The 20,312-nt window shown below is 41.5% G+C and overlaps 1 protein-coding gene across 1 annotated transcript in view; it reads left to right on the top strand.

Annotated features, from left to right (window-relative positions):
- Positions 1 to 6,598, top strand: part of LANCL3 (LanC like family member 3) — a 37,737-nt gene extending 31,139 nt beyond the window's left edge. Inside the window, exons 4-5 of the mRNA XM_084841739.1 lie at positions 868 to 1,075; positions 3,802 to 6,598. Of these exons, the coding sequence (XP_084697865.1) occupies positions 868 to 1,075; positions 3,802 to 3,961 (368 nt within the window). The 3' untranslated portion in view covers positions 3,962 to 6,598. The remainder of the gene's footprint in view (positions 1 to 867; positions 1,076 to 3,801) is intronic.
- The last annotated feature ends 13,714 nt before the right edge of the window (positions 6,599 to 20,312 follow it).

Here is a 20,312-nt window from a genome sequence, read left to right as displayed (position 1 = left end):
CGTCAGCTACGGCGGCCGCCATTTGTGTCCCTGCGGAGCCCAGCAGCGGCTGGATGTCACTGCGGGTGGCCCTGGCCGGTGGCTCTGCAGAGTCACCATGGAGCGGAGCCGGCTGGCGAGGATTTCAGGGATGGAGCGCCTCCCCCCCACTGCAGATGTCACGAAATGAAACAGGTGAGTCGTTTCGTACATCCCTAGAGAGAACCAATGGAGCACACTGAGTTTCTCTTGAACTCAGAGAGGGTAAAAGGGCTGAAGCTTGTGGAACAGTGGGTACAGCTGTCCCAAAGTGAAAGCAGGCATTCCTGAGGGGTTTGGTTCTCAGTTTCAGAAGTGGAGAGTGGAGAACCCAGGCAGGAATGTCACACCCAGTTTCTCTGCTACCCATTAATTCTCTGATATCTTTAATTCAACCTTCACTTTTTTCCTAATTCAACCTTCACATATATTTAGATTGCAACCAGGGATCATTACAGTCTTTAGTTCAGCAGGCAGTAGGGAACTAGGTCAAGATACATTCTGTAGGGATAGCTAGGAAGTTTGAGTGCTTAGGGGAGCAATCCTATCCATGTTTAGACAGAAAAAAGTCCTACAACTCCCAGCGTGCCCCAGCCCCATGTTGGATGGGGAATGCTGGGAGATGTAGGACTTTTTTCTGTCCAAATGTGCACAAGATTGCATCGTCGGTTATCTCATCATAGAATGAGACATTTTAGTGAGCCGTGGTGAGCTTGTAAACAGAATAGTAATTTTAAAATTCTTTATCAGCTAGCTTGCACATTATACCCTGGGTGGAATTTATATAGCAATTATTTCATACTTTATTTCTTCAATGGTACTTACAACATTTTCTTCCTCTTTCCCCAGGCATTGCATACATGTTTGCAAAAGCATACTTGGTTTCTAAAAAACCCCAGTATCTAGATTGTTGTATCCGCTGTGGAGAGCTAACTTGGCAGAAGGGACTGCTGAAGAAAGGACCTGGAATATGCCATGGTGTGGCTGGTAGTGCTTATGTGTTCCTGCTCCTTTACAGGCTAACAGGACATTCTAAATATATGTACAGAGCACAAAGGTTAGTACTGGTAGACTGTAACAGAACCGTTTAGTTTTATTAAGGCCCTTGTAAAACATAGAGTATCTTTGCAATAATTGTGTGGTGCACTCTCTCAGTGTAGTAGATTATATTGCCATTTATTGTTTTCTTCCCAATGCAAAACACAACTCTGGTGGAAGGGAGATTTCCATTGAGATCACAGCAGGAGAGGAAAGGACCCACCATGGTCCTGCTCCTGCTTCCCACCATGGCAGCAATTTCCATTTTTTAAAACCTATGCACATAAAATGCAGAAAGTAACACACATTTAATGTCACATGACGTTTGAGCTCAATTCTCCAAACAGCATGGAGTTCCAGGAACAGTGCTACAGGTTTTCGCTTCCTTTGAGAGCATTTCTACACCAGGCTAAAATCCCTCAACTTTACTGGGCTTTCTGCTTCTGTTTTAAATGCAGGATCACTATGGGCTCCCTTTAGTTGTGCGTCCCCTCCCAGGTGGTCTAGCTCCTCTTATTGCAGGATTTCCTCTTTTCACTGAGGGAACTCAACGCACTGTAATTTGATAGCTCATTATCTCTGATCTTTTAAAAAATGGGATAAAGGTAATTTAGTGCAGGAGACACCCTGGAGGTTGATGATATCATGTAAAGAACACACAATCTCAATAGCAGGATAAAAGCCCTGTGTGGAGAAGCCCTTAGTAACAGAGCACTAGAGAAATACAGTGTTTTTGTAATATCTGTTTTATTTACAGGTATATAAGCAGAGCATAAGTGGAGACAAGCAGGCACTCCTACAAAGCAGCACAGCATCTAGCATATACCAGATCCACAGAAAGAGATCTTGTCCCTTAAAGTGCTTCCCCTTCAGCCATCTCACAGCTCTCTGGGTCTTTAAAACTTCCAATTCACAGCTGTCTCTTCTTCTGAAGGTGTATTGCCCATTCAGGAAACATCTGCAGTTATTAAGAAATATTAATGCTTGTTTGTCAAAGATGCTAACTCCTATCAGTGTTCACCTTAGGCAAAAGGTGACATTTGCAGTTTTTGCTGGAGGTATCAGACAGACAGACACTCATGGTAATACAATAGCTCCTCCCTGAGGCTGTTGGAACTCTTTGATCCCAACAATCAAGTGGCTAGCTAGGAGAAACTAGATAAGCCAGAGGAAATGGAACAAAGGGTGTTATCTACATCTTGATTTCTTATCTCACAGTTTCTGCTTCTGGAGCAGTATTTACAGTTTAAGATAACTTCTGCTTTATGAAGTAGATTTTACAAATCTTATCAGACGTAGGCTTATTATTTTTTTTATCACAAAACACATCCAACCCTACATCTTATTGCTATCTGTAAGATCAACTAAGAGCACCTTCTTCAGTTTCTTATCCCAGCACCAAGTTAACCGCTGGAAGGGCACGTAGGGGTGATCTTGGCACCTGCCCCACTGCTGTGGAATCAAGGCCCCCATTTCAGGGCGAAGAGATTTCATTCTGGGGAGCAGATTCACAGCAACGTCTGAAAGCTTGGTCTTGATACATTCAAGAATAAATTGCAAAAAACCCCAAAACCCACCCCCAAAAGCCAGCACATTCGTTATGGTTACTTAGAAACAAATCAGATGCTTGTGTTAATTAAACACATGGCTATAAAGACTGGGCAAGGTGGGTGAATTAACTTTTAACACTAAAGCAGAACTCTACTGCTTTAAGGTTTCTTGTCCCCCTTTACTTTAATAATAATCCTTTGTGGACTAAAACGTAGCAGGTGCTCCCTAAACGTCAGGCTTGTGTGGAATTCTTGACCTAACCTGTGCCTGAGCATCATGCAAAAGAACATCTGCACTTTTTATTTAGGCTGGCTTTTGATAGTCAGGGATCGGGGTGAAGTTCTGAAATGTGTAAGATTAAGCCTTTTAAGTGTTTCTTCCTGCAAATATGCTCTTAATTAACTGTGACCCATCAATACATAAATCCAATCAATCTGTAAAATTTAAAGCATTAACGAATTCTGACATGAAAATGATTCAGTTCTCTGTAACTTCAGTAATTTGTGGACACTTTATTCACATTCCTTATATGATACTCAATTTGTTGCACCTTTGAGGAAATGTAAACTTAAAAATGGAGTGAGCCAGCCTGGGTTGTGTGTGGAAATATGAAAGCTAGACCAACAAATTGTGTCAGGTTGGATCTGAGTCAGAGGGAAAGCCAGACTGGATTTTGATGTGAGGCTTAGCATGACAGAACCAGGATAGGGCCCAATAAGAAATGGGACCACAGAGGCCCAGCTGAACTAAAGCCAGCAGTGTAAGATAGGCAGAAGGGAAAACCTGGGACCAGATCTTGAAAGGTTCAGATAGCATGGCAAGCTGGGGGAAAAAGACTCCGGTTCAGACCAATATTCATAGCAGCAGCTTCAGGAAACAACTGTTGATCTCCTGACTATCCCCCTCTTCCTGATAGGGCAGCAGATATTCTTGAGCCAATCAGAGCAGGATAAGGAACAGATAAGCCATTTTGATGATGCAATAAAAACAAAAGGGCAGGGTTAAGCTGGACCCAATCAGAGCAGGGTTTGACATAGTACAGATGTAATAGAACATGTCTGAGAAGTGGATATGTCTATAAAACATAAGAATACATTTTGTTTTGTTTTGAACTAAGAACAATTTTGAAACTAGCTTCCTTGAAATAGCAACCAGCCATTAATGCTTTCTTTGTTTATCTTGCTTATTTCTTAGGTTTGCTGAGTTCTTGTTTACTGAAGAATTTAAGGCTGGTTCCAGAGCACTGGAAAGTGTTTACAGTCTGTTTGAAGGTTTCTCAGGGACGATGTGTTTCTTGGTTGACTTACTGCAGCCTAACCAGGCTGAGTTCCCTCTCTTCAGCATCTTTGTGTAAAATGGAACACTGTCTAGAGCCGTGCCTCGTCAACCATTCAATCTGGAGGCAGAATTTCAGTTCACTATAAAGGAAGTCTGTTTTAAAATAATACATCCATTTCAGCATTACCACTAATGAGATAGTCCTTATATGTTCCTGGGTGGGGGTGGGGAAGAGAGAAACTGACGGACGGACACACACGCACGCACGCATGCATACACACACACACACACACACACACACTGGGGTTTGGGAAGGGGAGGATGTAGCTTCAAATAATAAGTAACTATTTTAAACAAAGGGTCCATACTTATCCCAAACTGAAAAGAAAAAGGAATTCAGCTGAACTAAGAAGTTAAAATGTCTGCTTCATAAAAAAAAATCAGCAGGATTCTATCTTTAAAAGGGTGGGAGTGACAACATGGAAATTTGAAATTTAGGAAAGTGCCAGTGGGGAACAAAATGTTAACTAAATTATGGCACAATCCTATGCATGTTTAGACAGAAAAAGTCCTACATCTCCCAGCATTCCCCAGCCAGCAAAAATTGTAGGACGTTTTTCTGCCTAACCCTTTAATTATTAAAAAGTTCAAGGACAATCACCCTGCTAAATTCTAGTGGGGGAGGCAGGCAATAAAAATTTGGAACATCAAATATCTTTGATATACAGTTCTTCTGTATGTATTTATTGTCGTGGCTTAGTGGTTAAGACGCTGAACTGCACACTGGAAGGTTGGCAGGACAGCAGTTGGAGACCCGAGTGCTGCGTGACGGAGTGAGCTCCCGTCTTCAGTCCCAGCTTCTGCCAACCTAGCAGTTCGAAAGCAAGAAATTGCAAATAGATAAATAGGTACCGCCTCGGCGGGAAAGGTAACAGCGTTCCATGCACCTCGGTGTTCAGTCATGCCGGCCACATGACCACGGAAGTGTCTTCGGACAGCGCTGGCTCTTCGGCTTAGAAACGGGGATGAGCACCGCACCCTAGAGTCGGACACGACTGGTTGGGGACACCTTTACCTTTACCTTTTTATGCATATAATTAACACTGGTAGAAGCAAAGCATGCCTTAAGCATCCTGGGTCTCAAGATGTGAAATGGGCCTCACCTGAAAAGATGCAAGCAATTTATATAAAGCAAAATCTCCTCCTTGGCCCCCACCCATTTTTCTGCTTGTCTTTAGAGGTCCATAAGGCAGAGTTCTAAGACTTATAATAATGGGTTGGCAGATACTACAGTATTTACAAGCTCAAGGTACACAAAGCATACCTGAAAAATGTCACCATGTTGGGGAAATGGTTTGGCTTGGTCTTGTGAATTCCTCCCTAGGATTCAATTCTATGCATATTTAGGCAGAAAAAAAAGTCCTTCCACTCCCAGCATTCTCCAGGAAGCCATGCCGACTGGGGAATGCTGGGAATTATACTACTTTTTTCTGTCTAAACATGCATAGAATTGTACCCTTAGTGAGGAAAGGCTTAACATGTTTCTGACTGCACAATCCTGTCACATGTCTCCTCAGAGGTAAGCCCATGGAGTTCAATGGGGCTTACTTCCAGGTAAGTGTGACCATGGAACAACCGACTGGTTTAAGATTGGGAAAAGAGTACGGCAGGGTTGTATACTCTCACCCTACCTATTCAACCTGTACGCAGAACACATCATGCAAGGTGCTGGGCTTGATGAAGCCAAGGCTGGAGGTAAAATCGCTGGAAGAAACATTAACAATCTCAGATATGCAGATGATACCACTTTGATGGCTGAAAGTGAGGAGGAGCTGAGGAACCTTATGACAAAGGTGAAAGAAGAAAGTGCAAAAGCTGGATTGCAGTTAAACCTCAAAAAAACCAAGATTATGGCAACCAACTAAATTGATAACTGGCAAATAGAGGGAGAAAACGTGGAGGCAGTGACAGACTTTGTCTTTCTAGGCGCAAAGATGACTGCAGATGCTGACTGCAGCCAGGAAATCAGAAGACGTTTACTTCTTGGGAGGAGAGCAATGACAAATCTTGATAAAATAGTGAAGAGCAGAGACATCACACTGACAACAAAGGTCCGCATAGTTAAAGCAATGGTATTCATGGGGTCACAAAGAGTCGGACACGAATGAACGACTGAACAACAACAACAACAATTCCCCATAGTAACCTATGGCTGCGAGAGCTGGACCATAAGGAAGGCTGAGCAAAGGAAGATAGATGCTTTTGAACTGTGATGTTGAAGGAAAATTCTGAGAGTGCCTTGGACTGCAAGAAGATCAAACCAGTCCATACTCCAGGAAATAAAGCCAGACTGCTCACTTGAGGGATTGATATTAAAGGCAAAACTGAAGTACTTTGGCCACATCATGAGAAGACAGGATACCCTGGTGAAGATGTTGATGCTAGGGAAAGTGGAAGGCAAAAGGAAGAGGGGCCGACCAAGGGCAAGATGGATGGATGATATTCTGGAGGTGACCGGCTCAACCTTGGGGGAGTTGGGGGTGGCGACGGCCGACAGGAAGTACCATTACTTAATTTGTGATGCGTATCATCCACAGCCTGGGAGATTTAATGTATTGTGTAAACAAGAAGAAAATCTGGCCCATAACCAGGTGAAGAATAAAAGCATGTTCTTGAACTCTTTACAAAACCAATATTGCAAAGAAGAATACACAAAAATAACACAAAAGAACTAGATCAGTAAATGGAGCAGTGGGAGTATGGGTAGTCAGTTATGTTTCTTGCATTATGTAAGATGATAAAGTAAGCATATGTATGCATAAGGGTGATAAAAAGCTTATATTAATACATAATATTTATAGCAGCCTGTTTAAACCAGAACAGAAATGTACATGGTTATTGCTAAAATCAAATGGCCTATACACTTTATAAAAATGCACTATTTTATTTATTATTTATATACTGACTTATTTGCTAAATAGCCGTCAAGGCTGCGCACAGCAATTTAAAACAATAAGGGCGCAATCCTATGCAGATAGGCAGCTGCCTCCAAACTCGGAGGCGACCACCTATCCAATGCAGGACAGGAGAAGCACGGAGGGGTTTGTTCCCTCCGTGCTTGTCCTGCCCTGCATTTGTGGCTAGACAGCCAATTGCGGCTCTCTAGCTACGGGAGGAGGGCAGAGCGGGGGAGGAGGCTGCTGGATGACACATAGGATGTGTCATACCGGCATTTCTGCCTTCCCCACCCCGGAACTCCCCCCCAGAACACCCTATTTCAGCCGCTCCGCACTCCTCTTCTGAACGCAAGGCAGCACGGAAGGGGGGAAAGATCGGTTCTGCAGGAACTGACCTTGGAGCACAGGCTCTGAGGTCAGTTCCCGGAAAACCAGATATCCTATGGCCATCTAGCTGCTGATTAGTAGCCATAGGATTGCCCCCTCCACTTACTATACATACAGATACTAATAAATGAGTTAGCAAGAGATCCAGTGCTAAGATAAAGGCTCTTTTGTGGTAAACAAGATAATGCTTTTAATTTTAGCAAGTCAGGAACTATATCGCTGCAGTAATTGTCGTTTGTGGCTTGTCCTGTAACCTGTTTTAGTGTGATTAGACTGGATCTTTTCTCCTCCTTTCATTCTACTTCTGAAATCAGCTTGTTGGAGCAGAGCCCACTGAGTTCAAAGTATATTGATTTCAAAGACTATAGAATGTTTTGATGATATGACAATAGTATACATTTAGTAAAATGTGAACCAAGTATAGCTGCAGTTTTGTCAAAACACTATGGTTATGATCCTCCCCTGTGCTGCTGCAGTGCCCAGGCATCAAAAGATCCTCACAGGGCTTGACAAAGCTTGTTTCTCACCTTCCTCACTTGGCAGCTGTTTAGGCAGTACATTCTCTCTATGTACAAGTGCTGTGCCTGCACGAAAAAGAACTATACCCTTTGGGCGCAATGTTGCTTTTATTGAAATCAGTAGCAAAAGTCATTGAGCTGCAGCCTAAAGCAACAAATTGCTTTTTTTAAATAATATGTCAAGAACATAAGCAGGATTGTGCTAGATCAGACTAAAAGGCTCCCCCTAGTCAGCATTCTGTTCACACAGTGGCCAACCAGACCTATGGGAAATCCACAGCAGGAAGTAAATGCAATAGCCCCCTCCACTCATGCTCAAAGCAACTGGTATACAGAGGCATATTGCCTGTCATACTAATATATAGCCATCAGGACTTTGATAGCCTTTTCCTCCATTAATTTGTCTAATTCCCCTTTAAAGCCATCCAAATTGTTGGCCACCACTACATCTTGTGGTAACAAATTCCATAGTAACTATGTACTGTGTGAAGAAGCACTTCCTTTTATCTGTCCTGAAGCTCCCACCATTTGGCTTCATTGGTTCTAATATTATGAGGTAGAAAAATGGCTCCCTATCCACTTTCTCCCAAAGTTTATACACCTCAATCATGTCCCTGTTTATTCACCCATTTCCTATGCTAAAAGGCCCCAAACATTTTAACCTTTCCTCTTGGCAGAGCTTCTCCAATGCTTTGATAATCTGATTACCCTTTTCCAGCTCTATAATACCCTTTTTGAGGTGCAGTGACCAGAACTGCACACAATATTTCAAGCATGGTTGCACCATATATTTGTATAACAGCATTATGATATTGGTTTTATTTTCAATTACTTTAATGATCCCCAATATGGAATTTGTCCTTTTCACAGTAACTGCCTACTGGATTGACATTTTCATTGAGTGAACCACCACAACCCCCAAATCTCTTTCTCGGTCAGTCGTCTGCAACTCAGAACCCATCAGCATATATGTGAAGCTAGGATTTTTTGCCTCACTGTGCATCACTTTGCACTTGCTTACACTGAATTGCATTTGCCATTTTAATGCCCATTCTCTAGGCTTGGAGATATCCTTTTGGAGCTCTTCACTGTCCCCTTTTGTTTTAACCACCCTAAATAATTTGGTGTCATCACCCTCACTGCTCACTCCTGATCATTTATGAACATCTTAAAAAGTACCAGTCCTTGAGGGATGCCACTGTTTACATCCCTCCATTGTGAAAACTGCTCATTTATTCCTACTCTCTGCTTTCTGTTTTTTAACTAGTCAGTGATTCATAAGAGGACCTCTCCCCTTATGCCATGACTACTAACTTTGCTCAGGTGTCTTTGGTGAGGGTTATATTTATTGTTATGACCTCCTAAAGTATCAGAATATTTATTTATAATGTATATTGCAGTGTAAATTTAAGATGGCAATATAAAAGCTGTAAAAGTTAAATTGAATGGCTGCAATACAAGAGCACTGATTGCATGCATGGAGCCTCACACAAAAATGAGTTTCCATTCTGTTTTCTGAGAGTTCCATACATGTAATAGGAGATGGCCATGAGTGTTTGGGAATATTTATCTCATTAAAATGGAAATCCCATATATGTGCAAGGAACTAGATTTCCCATGGTGCAATCCCACATCGCTGAGAGTATGTGTGAATATTATATCCATGTTGCCACATCCAATCTTGTGAGTCTTCTCTTGACTGAGACTCTCCTTCCATGCGGTCAACTTTGACTACAGATGTAGGATAGCTAGACATACATGAACCCAAAGAAGTAAAAGTAATCTTCAAGATTAATAGACAGCTTACTTTGCTGTTCTCTTAGGCTTTGTTGCCTGTGTGATCTGCTGGTTAGAATATTGGATATGAATCTAGATAATATTCAGAAGGATCCCATCTTATCCATTAACTCGCTCACTGACTTTGAGCAAGTCACAGTCCCTCAGCTGCAGTTTCCTAATGTTGCATAATAATAATGATGACGACCTACCTCACAGGGCTGTTATGACAAGGTAGAGAGTTGTAACCCCTGCTCGTAAACCTTGGCGCTTCTGTAAGACTGATAGCACAATCCTGTGTATGCTCATCTATTAGAAGTAAGCCCCATTAAATTCATTGGTACTTACTCCCAGGTAAGTGTATATAGGATTGCAGCCTAAATCATATCCAGAGGGGTGGCGATGTTAGTCTGTTGCTGCAAAAACAACAAAGACTTTGTGGCACCTTAAGGACTATCAAATTTATTATAGCATAAACTTTTGTGGACTTATGCCATAATAAATTGATAATTACGCTGCTACAAGATTCTTTGTTGTTTTAGCCTAAATTATAGAAGAATTTAGGATTTAACATACTGTTGGCAGATGACATTACTTTCTATTTCTGTAGAAGACACTGGGACAGTTTGGAGGGAAATAGCTCCCTATTTCAGTACTCTTAAGATTTTTCAAGGAATTGTTGTCTAATCTTGAATTCACTGAAAAAAATGAAGAGTACTGAAATAGGGAGTTACTTAAAATGTTTTAATTGTTTTAACATGGCGTTTTATTCTGTTATCCCTGCTGTTCAATGCTCCAAAATCTTTTGATGTGGAGTGGTATATAAAGATTGTAAGTAAGTAAGCAAATAAACAAACAAACTGCTGCTTCCATTTAAAACATGGATTTTGCCACCAATTCTAATATGAACAAGATAACTCCCAATTAATTGTACCATAATAGATATCCAAGTACAGCTATCTATATTTTTAGCCCTTTGGATACATATCTTGTGAATGCTTTTGCTTTGACGATTCATGGTTTTCAGCCAACCTTACAAACAAAACTCTACTCAAAAGAGTATTCTTTCTTAAAAATTCACTTTACGTGCAAAACTAATTGTAAAGTAGTAGCATACGTTTATGCTAATGGCCTTCTCATTATTGATATAACTCAGTAAATGGTTTTGGTATTAAATGGTTTGAGAATATTTCCCATTAGATTATCCCATGTTATAATGATCCCAGTCATAAAACACACTTCCTTGACAGCCCTGTTGGCTTCCATGCATATTACACATCCAAATCATTTGCATAGAACTGATGTGTATGAAAGTTTGGAGCCTGTTGCCCACTGATTAGCAATGGATTTGACCTGTGTTTTTGAGATGATTTGGAAAACTCCCCATGCAGGGGAAATGCCTTCCTTTTCCTTCCATCTCTTTCCTTGTAGAATCTCCTAAAAATATCGCAGCTTCATTTTTGTAGATATAACATCTGATGTGGAAATGGGCTTTCCTTATTGGATATTTAGAACTACTGGAAAAAATCTATTGTGAAGAGATGTTGTGCTACGGTACTACAGTAACATGCAATACCTACCTAAAACTACAAGGCAGATTGACATGGGGAAGATTTTTTAGCACTGGCGTCTCCCAACATAATGCATTTTTTTAAATCTTATTTCTTAATTTCTTTTTTAACTTAAGGGTGCATTCCTATGCATGTTTAGATAGAAAAAGTCCTACAACTACCAGTATGCCTCACCCAGCTATGCTGGCTGAGGAGTACTGGGAGTTGTAGGATGTTTTTCTGGGTAAACATGTCTAGGATTGCACCCTAAAACCTTAAAAAAACAACAACTGGGAGGCTGGTATGCTGCAATGTGAAGTGCTACCCCCCAGTGCTGTCTTTATTCAAAAGCATGGGCTTTTTTCTTTGTTTTAGAGATCAGAGCCCCCTCTGTCTTGTAATCTGGTTTGGGAGCAAATTACTTTTAGTCTTGCCAGTTTGCCTTCTGAGAAATGAGGTTTTGTGACCAACCATCCCCACCATGGTAGACATTTTATGAATGGGCAAGCCCCATCAGGGCAGCCATTCTGTGACAGCCCCCACCTTTCTCAAAACTCCAAATGTGACACCAGCCCAAAAATGTTGCGGTCCCCATGTTAGAAATTCAAGCATATGTTTGTTGATTTGGAAGTCCCACCATGTTCAATGGGACTCACTCTCAAGCGTTTAGCATTGCAGCAGCCCAAGATAAGTCCTTAAATGTGCTAGGTTGCTTATATGTGTAATTAAAAGGAAATTTAAGTAATCTTTTTTCAGTTATGCTTTCTTAAAGAAAAGGGATTGTTAATCTTTGTGATACATTGTGTGCCTATTTGTGATGCATATGTATTGTATACTAGTGTGTAAGACATTAGATTTTACCCTAAGGGGCTATTACTATGTGTGACCAATGAGCAGCAATCTTCAGATCATTGTAAAGTAAGTTATTTCAACTAAATATAGAGCTGTAAATGAAATATATCAAATAACAATAATTATAAGAATAATTGTTATTATTATTAGAGCTGAACTATTGTTTTAGCAGCAGATTTGTACATTTCAGTCAATACCTATTGCTTTTTCTATAATCTTGCCATAGGTTGTCACAAGTTTGGTCTTAGCTTTGCTTACGTTCCCTGACCCCACTCTGTTTTAAAATGTTACAAATACTTTGTGGAAGCTGGGTAAGCCACTGATCCTCTTTGGTCTCTCTACATTTTGATGTTGTACAGTGTAACTTATTTCATTTGAAAGGGGAACTGTCCACTGATTCACATGTTATTTCAGTACTCCTAATCTATGAATTCTTATTACTCTGCCAGGGCAAATAATCATCCCCATACTATATTATATTCAAATTATTGCCTTGAGCAGAACAAAGAATCTACAGGGCATATGTCCAGTTCAACAGCATCTCACATCTTCTGGGTCAATCACAAGTGGTCAAGTAAATGAGGTCAAAAATGTATGTTTTAAAAGTTATAATTAAGGATAAATGTAAAATCAGTCTTAGCAAGATGTTCATACATGTAGTCATCCTTTTTAAAAAGGTGGTTAGGATGTTTGCATATTATGCTTCATATATTTTGAATGCAACTAGCAGGTTTACCCCGGTGTATACAACAGTGCATGTATTTCCCAGCTCCAGGGAAAAAGGGGAAATACCATAGTCAGGATCTGTTGGACTTCAAAAAATGAATATTTCTATAAAGGAACAAATAAGTGCTCATGAGGAGGTATATCATCGCCTGTCTCAGTCCAGTATGACAAACCATGACACTGACCTCCTCTTGCAGAGATGTGATTGCTTAACTAAAAGTATAAGGGTAATTTAGGACAAGAAATTTACAATGCAATCCTGTGCACATTTACTCAGAAGCAAGTTCCACTGAGCTCAATGGGACTTACTCCCAAGTAAGCACGCATAGAATGGCAGCCTTACAGCACAATCTTTAGCATGTTTACTCAGAAGTATATCCCTTTAAGTCCAATGTGCTTAGGATTGTAGCCTTAAAAAATAACCAGAAACCCCTATACTAAGAGAAAAACAAATATAATGCAAAGCCATAAGCCAGCAATACTCAGGGCCCGTGAAACAACACATTTAAGGGATGTGACTAGGTATATTCCAGCTAAGTAGCACAGATTTTGTTTCATCACAATGACTATTTATACCCCATATAATGCACTTAAGAGTTAAATTGCCTTGCTATATCAATCATCAATCATAGCAGACTTTCATCATCATGTGTGTGTATAGATGAAGAATTTGCCAATAGCTCTATCTACTGCTGTCAGTATGTACATTTTACCTAACTGTATAGTCTCACTGAACTATCTTGTGATAAAAGGTTCCATTTCTATGAGTCACTCACTACAGACAAGATGAAGCTAAGTTATTTGAAGATAGACCTCATTCCATTTCTGGTTGAAGTATATTAAAGTGTATTGTTTTAGCTGTTGTGTGCTTAGTCTTGTAATATTTTTGTAATATAAAAAAACACGGATACATATATAACAATAGTTCTCTAGAATGAAAGATGGTGGTTTCTGATTCTAAAATTATATGGATTCCCTATTTTTCACATACTAACTCTGACAGAACTTGGTTATCAATTAGATTCATTTACAGAAATATAATATAGCAGATCATGAGATTTAATTACAATTTATTTTGCAAATCAGTGTGCTGCTTGCTGCTCAAAAATATTTTATAATACAGTGGTATTCCTAAATAATGTTCTATAATGATAGACCAACAATATTTTCTGTACAATGACTGTATACAATGGAGAAGATTTTCTCAAATTCTTCTGTTTCATACAGAATGAAACTAATCTCAACCGTTAAGTTCCATGTTTGATCTTTGTTGCTATACCTGACAGGGAGAAGGAGGGTACAATAATAATGGCCTTGATTCTACATTGAGGGTTGCTCCTGGTAGGATCTGCTCTCAGAAGTACCAGTGACATCACTGTCACATTATCAACAGAAGCACGTAATCTTTGGCTTGGGGTAAATGGTGATATGCTCAAGATCACTTCCTTGAAGTTAAGCACACCCTTGTATACCTTGATTTTTCAGCACTGTGGAGAATCAAAATCACCCGTAATACATTGCCCTTGAGGTTCTCTTAATGTATGTGTGTGTGTACTCAGGAAGCTAAGCAGGGTCACCCTGGTTAGTACTTGGATGGGAGACTGCCTGGGAATCAGGCTTCCTGCACTTAGCATGGGGTTGGACTTGATGGTCTTGTAGGCCCCTTCCAACCCTGTGATTCTATGATTCTACATAAGAACCAGCAAAGTAGAGGAAGAACTAATTTTGTGTTGCTGTTGTGTACCCACTGATGGTAACCTATGTTTATTGGTTTTAGCATTTGGTATTTGTATCATAAGTAATAAGAACCTTCTGTATCCTCAGCTTCGATACCTGCTCACTGCCATCAAATAGTATAGTCTCATTAGAATCAAGATGAATTTAATCTTGTAGAATTGCACCTTAAGGTCAAATGAAAACTCTTGCCGCTATAATGTTTTAACCACTGTGATGTTTCAAAATTGTACTAGTTTTGTATTGTAAACTAGAAATATATAAAATATGGGTTTCTAAAAGCTTTTTAAAGCAGTGGACAAAATACTGGTGTAGCAGTGATAGAAAAACTCTCCATGTATCCATGTTATTTATATAAAACCAGTGTGATATTTTGCCTTAATTCAAATAAAGCATAACTGTATGTGCTGTGGCTTTTTTAAGTTTATTGAACAATGGCCTGGTTCAGACATAATGCTAAACTATGGCACAGCCATGAGAAGGCGATCAGAAGATTTCACTTCTGGGTTTTTTTCCAGTTGTTACGTCTGAATCCTAAACTGTGGTTTAGGCAAATCTTAAGTATGGTTTAAGGAAACAAGTCATGGTCTGAAGTTGGCTTGTTTCAATAAACTATAGTTAAGACTAACCATAGTTTATCTGGGTTTGGAGGTTCGTTCAAAATAAAAGTGAAAGCTTCTGACCTGATCCTCTTGGATGGGCCAGAGATGGAGTGCGGGGGCGGGGGGACCACACAAGCCTGACGCTCCTCAGCAAGTCCAATTACTTTCAGATTGGTCCTCAATCACTAGCACCTTTCCCTCTGAATATGTATATGGCTCCATGACATAATCCACATGCTGGGCAGTCTTATGGACCAGTATTGGCAGGGGGTTGGACTCTGAGATCCCTTCCAAATCTATGACTATGTTTACTCAGAAGTAAGTCCCAATGGACATACAGTGCCTTGCATTCACCCCATCCCTTTGACTTTTCCACATTTTGTTCTGTCACACACTGGAATTAAAATGAATTTAATTGGCATTTTTACCATTTGATTTGCACAACATACTTAACACTTTGAAGGTGCATTGTGGTACAAAAGTGAATTAAACAAAAACAAACTGGCATTTGTTGGTTGCATAAGTATTCACCCCCCTGAGTTAATATTTGGTAGAAGCACATTGGCAGCAATTACAGCTGTGAGTCTTTTGGGGTAAGTCTCTACCGGCTTTGCACATCTGGATCCTACAATTTTTGCCCATGCTTCTTGGCAAAATTGCTCAAGCTCTGTCAGGTTGGATGGGGACAACAATTTTCAAGTCTTGCCACAGATTCTCAATAGGATTGAGGTCCAGGCTTTGACTGGGCCATTCTAAGACATTCAAGTTCTTGTTTTTAAACCACTCCAGTGTAACTTTGGCAGTGTGTTTAGGGTCATTGTCCTGCTGGAAGGTGAGCCTCTACCCCAGTCCCAGGTCTCTTGCAGACTGAAACAGGTTTTCCTCTAGAATTGCCTTGTATTTGGTTCCATCCATTCTGCCTTCAATCCTGACTAGTTTCCCACTCCCTGCTGATAAAAAGCATCCCCACAGCATGATGCTGCCACCACCATGCTTCACCATGGAGATGGTGTTCTTAGGGCGATGACAGTGTGGCACTGTTAGCTTTGTGCCACACATAGCATTTTTGCGGTAAGGCCAAAAAGTTCAGTTTTGGTCTCATCAGAACAGATAACTTTTCCCCACATGCTTGCTGTGTCCCCCACATGACTTTTGGCAAAATCCAAACAGGATTTGATACGTTTTTTTCTCTCTCTCCAGCAATGGCTTTCTTATTGCCACTCTTCCATAAAGCCTAGGGATGTACGAAAGTCACCTTTCTGTGGATTATGTTGATGGGGGAGGAGGTGTTCCGTCCCTCCCCCCGGAATCCTCCATGGCCGGCTGTGCTCCACGGCAGCTCTGCGGAGCAGCCGGCCAGGCCCAGCCAGGCCGCAGCCGGATTTCCGGCCGCGGAGGGCTCTGGGAAAAACAAAAACCATGTACGCAAATAGCGGCAGCTATGGCCGCCGCCATTTGCATTCCTTATTTTTGGCCATCTTAATCTACGTAAATATTTACATAGACTATGACGGCGAAAATAAAGGGGAACACAAATAGCGTAGCAGGCGCTATTTGCGTCCCTTTTTGATTCACCGTTTTAGCCTACGTAAATATGTAGGCTAAAACGGTGAAAAGGGACGCAAATAGCGCCCGCTACGCTATTTGCGTTCCCCTTTATTTTCGCCGTCATAGTCTACGTAAATATTTACATAGACTAAGACAGTCAAATATAAGGAACGCAAATGGCGGCGGCCATAGCCGCCGCCATTTGCGTACGCGTTTTTTTGGGTTTTTTTTAAACCCAGCCATGATAGGCTACGTAAACCTTTACGTAGCCTATCACGTTGTTTTTTTGTTTTTGTTTTTAAACCCAGCCATGATAGGCTACGTAAATCTTTATGTAGCCTATCATGTCGGGGTTTGTTTGTTTTTTTACAAGACTGCAAATGGCGGTGGCGGCCAGTCGGAAGACCAGCCGCCAGAGCCGCCGCCGCCCGGAAGATCCGCCCCAGGTAAGTCTCATCCCGGGGGGGATCCGCGGGGGGGCAGGCCGTTCCGCCACAGAGTTCGGGGGGCCAAATGCACTGGCATTCGGCCTCACCGAGATCCGTGGCGGAATTCTCTGACATCCCTAATAAAGCCCAGCTTTGTGGAGCATCCGGGTGATAGTTGTCCCATGGACGGTTTCTCCCATCTCAGCTGTGGATCTCTCCAGCTCCTTCGGAGTCACTGTTGGCCTCTTGGTTGCTTACCCAGTCACTGAGGTTTGATGGATGGCCTTCTCCAGGCAGAGTTGAGGTTGTGCCATATTCTTTCCATTTTGTAATAATGGATTTAACGGTGCTCCAGGGGATGTTCATAGTTTGTTTTTTTTATAACCCAACCCTGATTGGTGCTTCTCCAGAACTTTATCCCGGACTTGTTTTGATAGCTCCTTGGTCTCCAAACTCTAGGGCCTTCCAGAAATAGGTGTATTTAATCTGAGATCATGTGACACTTGAATTGCACACAGGAGGACTTCATTCAACAAATTATGTGCCTTCTGAAGGCAGTTGGTTGCACCAGAGCTTACTGAGGGGTGTCACAGCAAAGGGGGTGAATACTTATGCAATCTGGACTTTTCAGTTTTTTATTTGTAAATCATTTTGTAAAATATTTAGATTGTTTCCCTACATTGACATTATAGACTATTTTGTGTAGATCAGTGACAAGAAATCCTAATTAAATCCATTTTAATTCCAGGCTGTAACACAACAAAATGTGGAAAAAGCAAAGGGGTGTGTGCGAATACTTATGCAAGGCACTGTAACTCCTGAGTGAGTGTGCATAGCGTTACAGCCTTAGATTTAAATTATATTATTTCCTAGACATCTTAAATCTTCTAGATGGAAAATACTTACTACATACAAGTATTAAAGTTCTGTGGCACATTACATAGTAGATATGTTACTTCTGGTTTCCTGTGTAATTTTATGTCATTTTATGCGGCTGTTCCTGCTACAAAAGAGCTGAATCTGAAAATCGAGAAGCATCCAGTTGAAGAGCTTGATAAGAATGTGGTAGTGGGTGGTAGGGTTTTGTGTTGTTGTTTTTTTGGTTTTTTTAAGATCAACCCAAATTTCCCATCATTCTTGTCATTTGTTTAGGATCATTAATTAAACACTGAATTACACATGAGTAACAGAGCGCCCAACATTTTAAACAGCGAAGCAAAATCAACAGACATAACTCTGACCATTCTGTTAGGTGGGGAATGAAAGGATGACACAGAGGGATCAACAGCCCTGCTTTACAAGAAATAAATGTACAAGGCATAAATGTTCAATCACTTTCAGGTAAGCTCAAGTCAACAACGGTGTTCCCCATGTGGATAGTCTCGACTGTGGGTCCGTAAGTACATGTGCAAATGAATGGCACAGTACCTATGGCTGAACCACCACACCCAGGATTGTGCATGAGATTCCAATGGATGGATCCAGTCTGCATGTGCAGCACCTTTCAAATAGTGCTGTCAGCTATTTGGAAGTGGGGGGCGGGGCGGGAATGGAATCCACAGTAGGTAGTGGTGAAATGATGTGTGCAGCATTGCTTGTGTAGTCCACTATTGTGCATAACTGCATATGTATCCCTGGATCATGATAAAATACTGTTGGGTAATATATGCTGTAGTTATCTAGGACTACAGATGTCTACTTTATTTAGAGTATTTATAGCCCACCTTTCTTCCATCATGTAACTTAAGGTCACATGGGGTTCCCAAGCAGTCTCCCATCCAGGCACTGAACCTAGACCTGCTTAATAGCAGCAAGGTAATATCAAGTACCCTCAAACCATGCCCCCTCTTCACACACATAGACCCATCAAAATGGCTAAAGAACCAATGCAGATGCTCGTTACTACTGAAACCCAATGCACACATGAAAACATCAGCAAGGTGATCACTTGAGGAACAACTGTGGACGCTGCTTCACATGGCATGCTGTTCTTATACAGTAATGCACTATCTGAGTCTAGCAATTTTTGCCACAGTACCACAGAATTTAAATATGTATCAGTCTGATGGTAGCGACAAGTGTGAGAATAGCAGTGTGAGTTACTTCTTATGAATGTCATGCCACGTGGAGTGAGTGACATTTGCTTTTCAAGCAGCCATCAATCACAACACTGTTTGCATGTGTGAAGCAGGCCTTTTTGGTGACAAAGATCTAGGACCACTAGTGAAAGGGGCATCCACACCTGAGTATGGAGTAGCCCACAGAGATGTAGCACAACTGCACTGTATGTTCTATGAGAAAGCTGAACCTGAGAATGCCTTGATTTTAGAAGTACGTTGGAAAATGTTATCTTCAGATTCCTTAGAGGTTTTTCCCCCTTACTTGGAGATGTTTGATCTATTTATTAAATGCAGAATAAGATCATTCTACAAAGGCTCAGTACACAGAAATGCATCCATTCAGATGCTTGGGCTTCACTGGCCCAGATCTACTTAGGGAAAATAGCACATGGTACAGTCCTTCCTGGAATGCTGCTTTCTGGACTGAAGAGGGGTAGTCAGAATGTTTGAATGATTCTTGTACATTAAAAACAAACCAACCACCCCATACACATAATTCATTAACTTTATTCCGAACGTGAACTGCCTCCATTATAACGCTTCAAAAAAACCCTGTCAAGCTGATATACGAACATTTTTCTGTGTTTGGTTTGTGATGGTGATTTCACACGTGCAAACCACTGCTTAATGTTACAGAATCAGACAGTGATGAAAAAGGAATGTATGCACTCTCACTCAGTGGTTTATTGTGATAAGTGGGGATGCCAGCTTTTTTTTTTTTTTCTTTTTTCTGGCAAAGCTCTTAGGGTAGCTGTGTGACATGCAAAAATTCAACAGGTGCAGACTTTGACCACCAGGGAAGCACGTGTTGGATGTCTGCCTGTCTACCTATGATGCACAGGGCCTTGAGGCGGGGGAGGGGCGCGATGCTAGCGGCCAGATCAAAGTGCCACAACAGATAACACGTTTGTCCTTTCGCCAGCACAGACGAAGATGGGGTACACCTGGGCTTCACTTGAGCTAGGCTCACATCCTGGAATATGAGGAGTCTTCTGAAAGAGCGTACCTCTGCCCATGGACAGAGCAGCGTTGCGTCCGAGTACCTGTCCGCAACCAAGCAGCCAGCCCGTCCCCGAGCATCTGGGGCTGGGAGGGTGCAAGGCGGCCTCAGTCAGCTGTAGCGGCTTTCCGGCAGCCACCCCACGCAGCCCCCGCGCGGGAAGAAAGCAGAACCCCTCGCGAAGACGGCGAGAAGAGGGGCGCGCCGCAGCGCCTCGCGCAACTGGGCG

This window comes from Heloderma suspectum, chromosome 3, assembly GCF_057233095.1.
Source record: "Heloderma suspectum isolate Gila_16-S chromosome 3, 16-S_ref, whole genome shotgun sequence".
Lineage (NCBI taxonomy): Eukaryota > Metazoa > Chordata > Lepidosauria > Squamata > Helodermatidae > Heloderma > Heloderma suspectum.
This window is presented reverse-complemented; position numbering and strand designations above follow the sequence as displayed.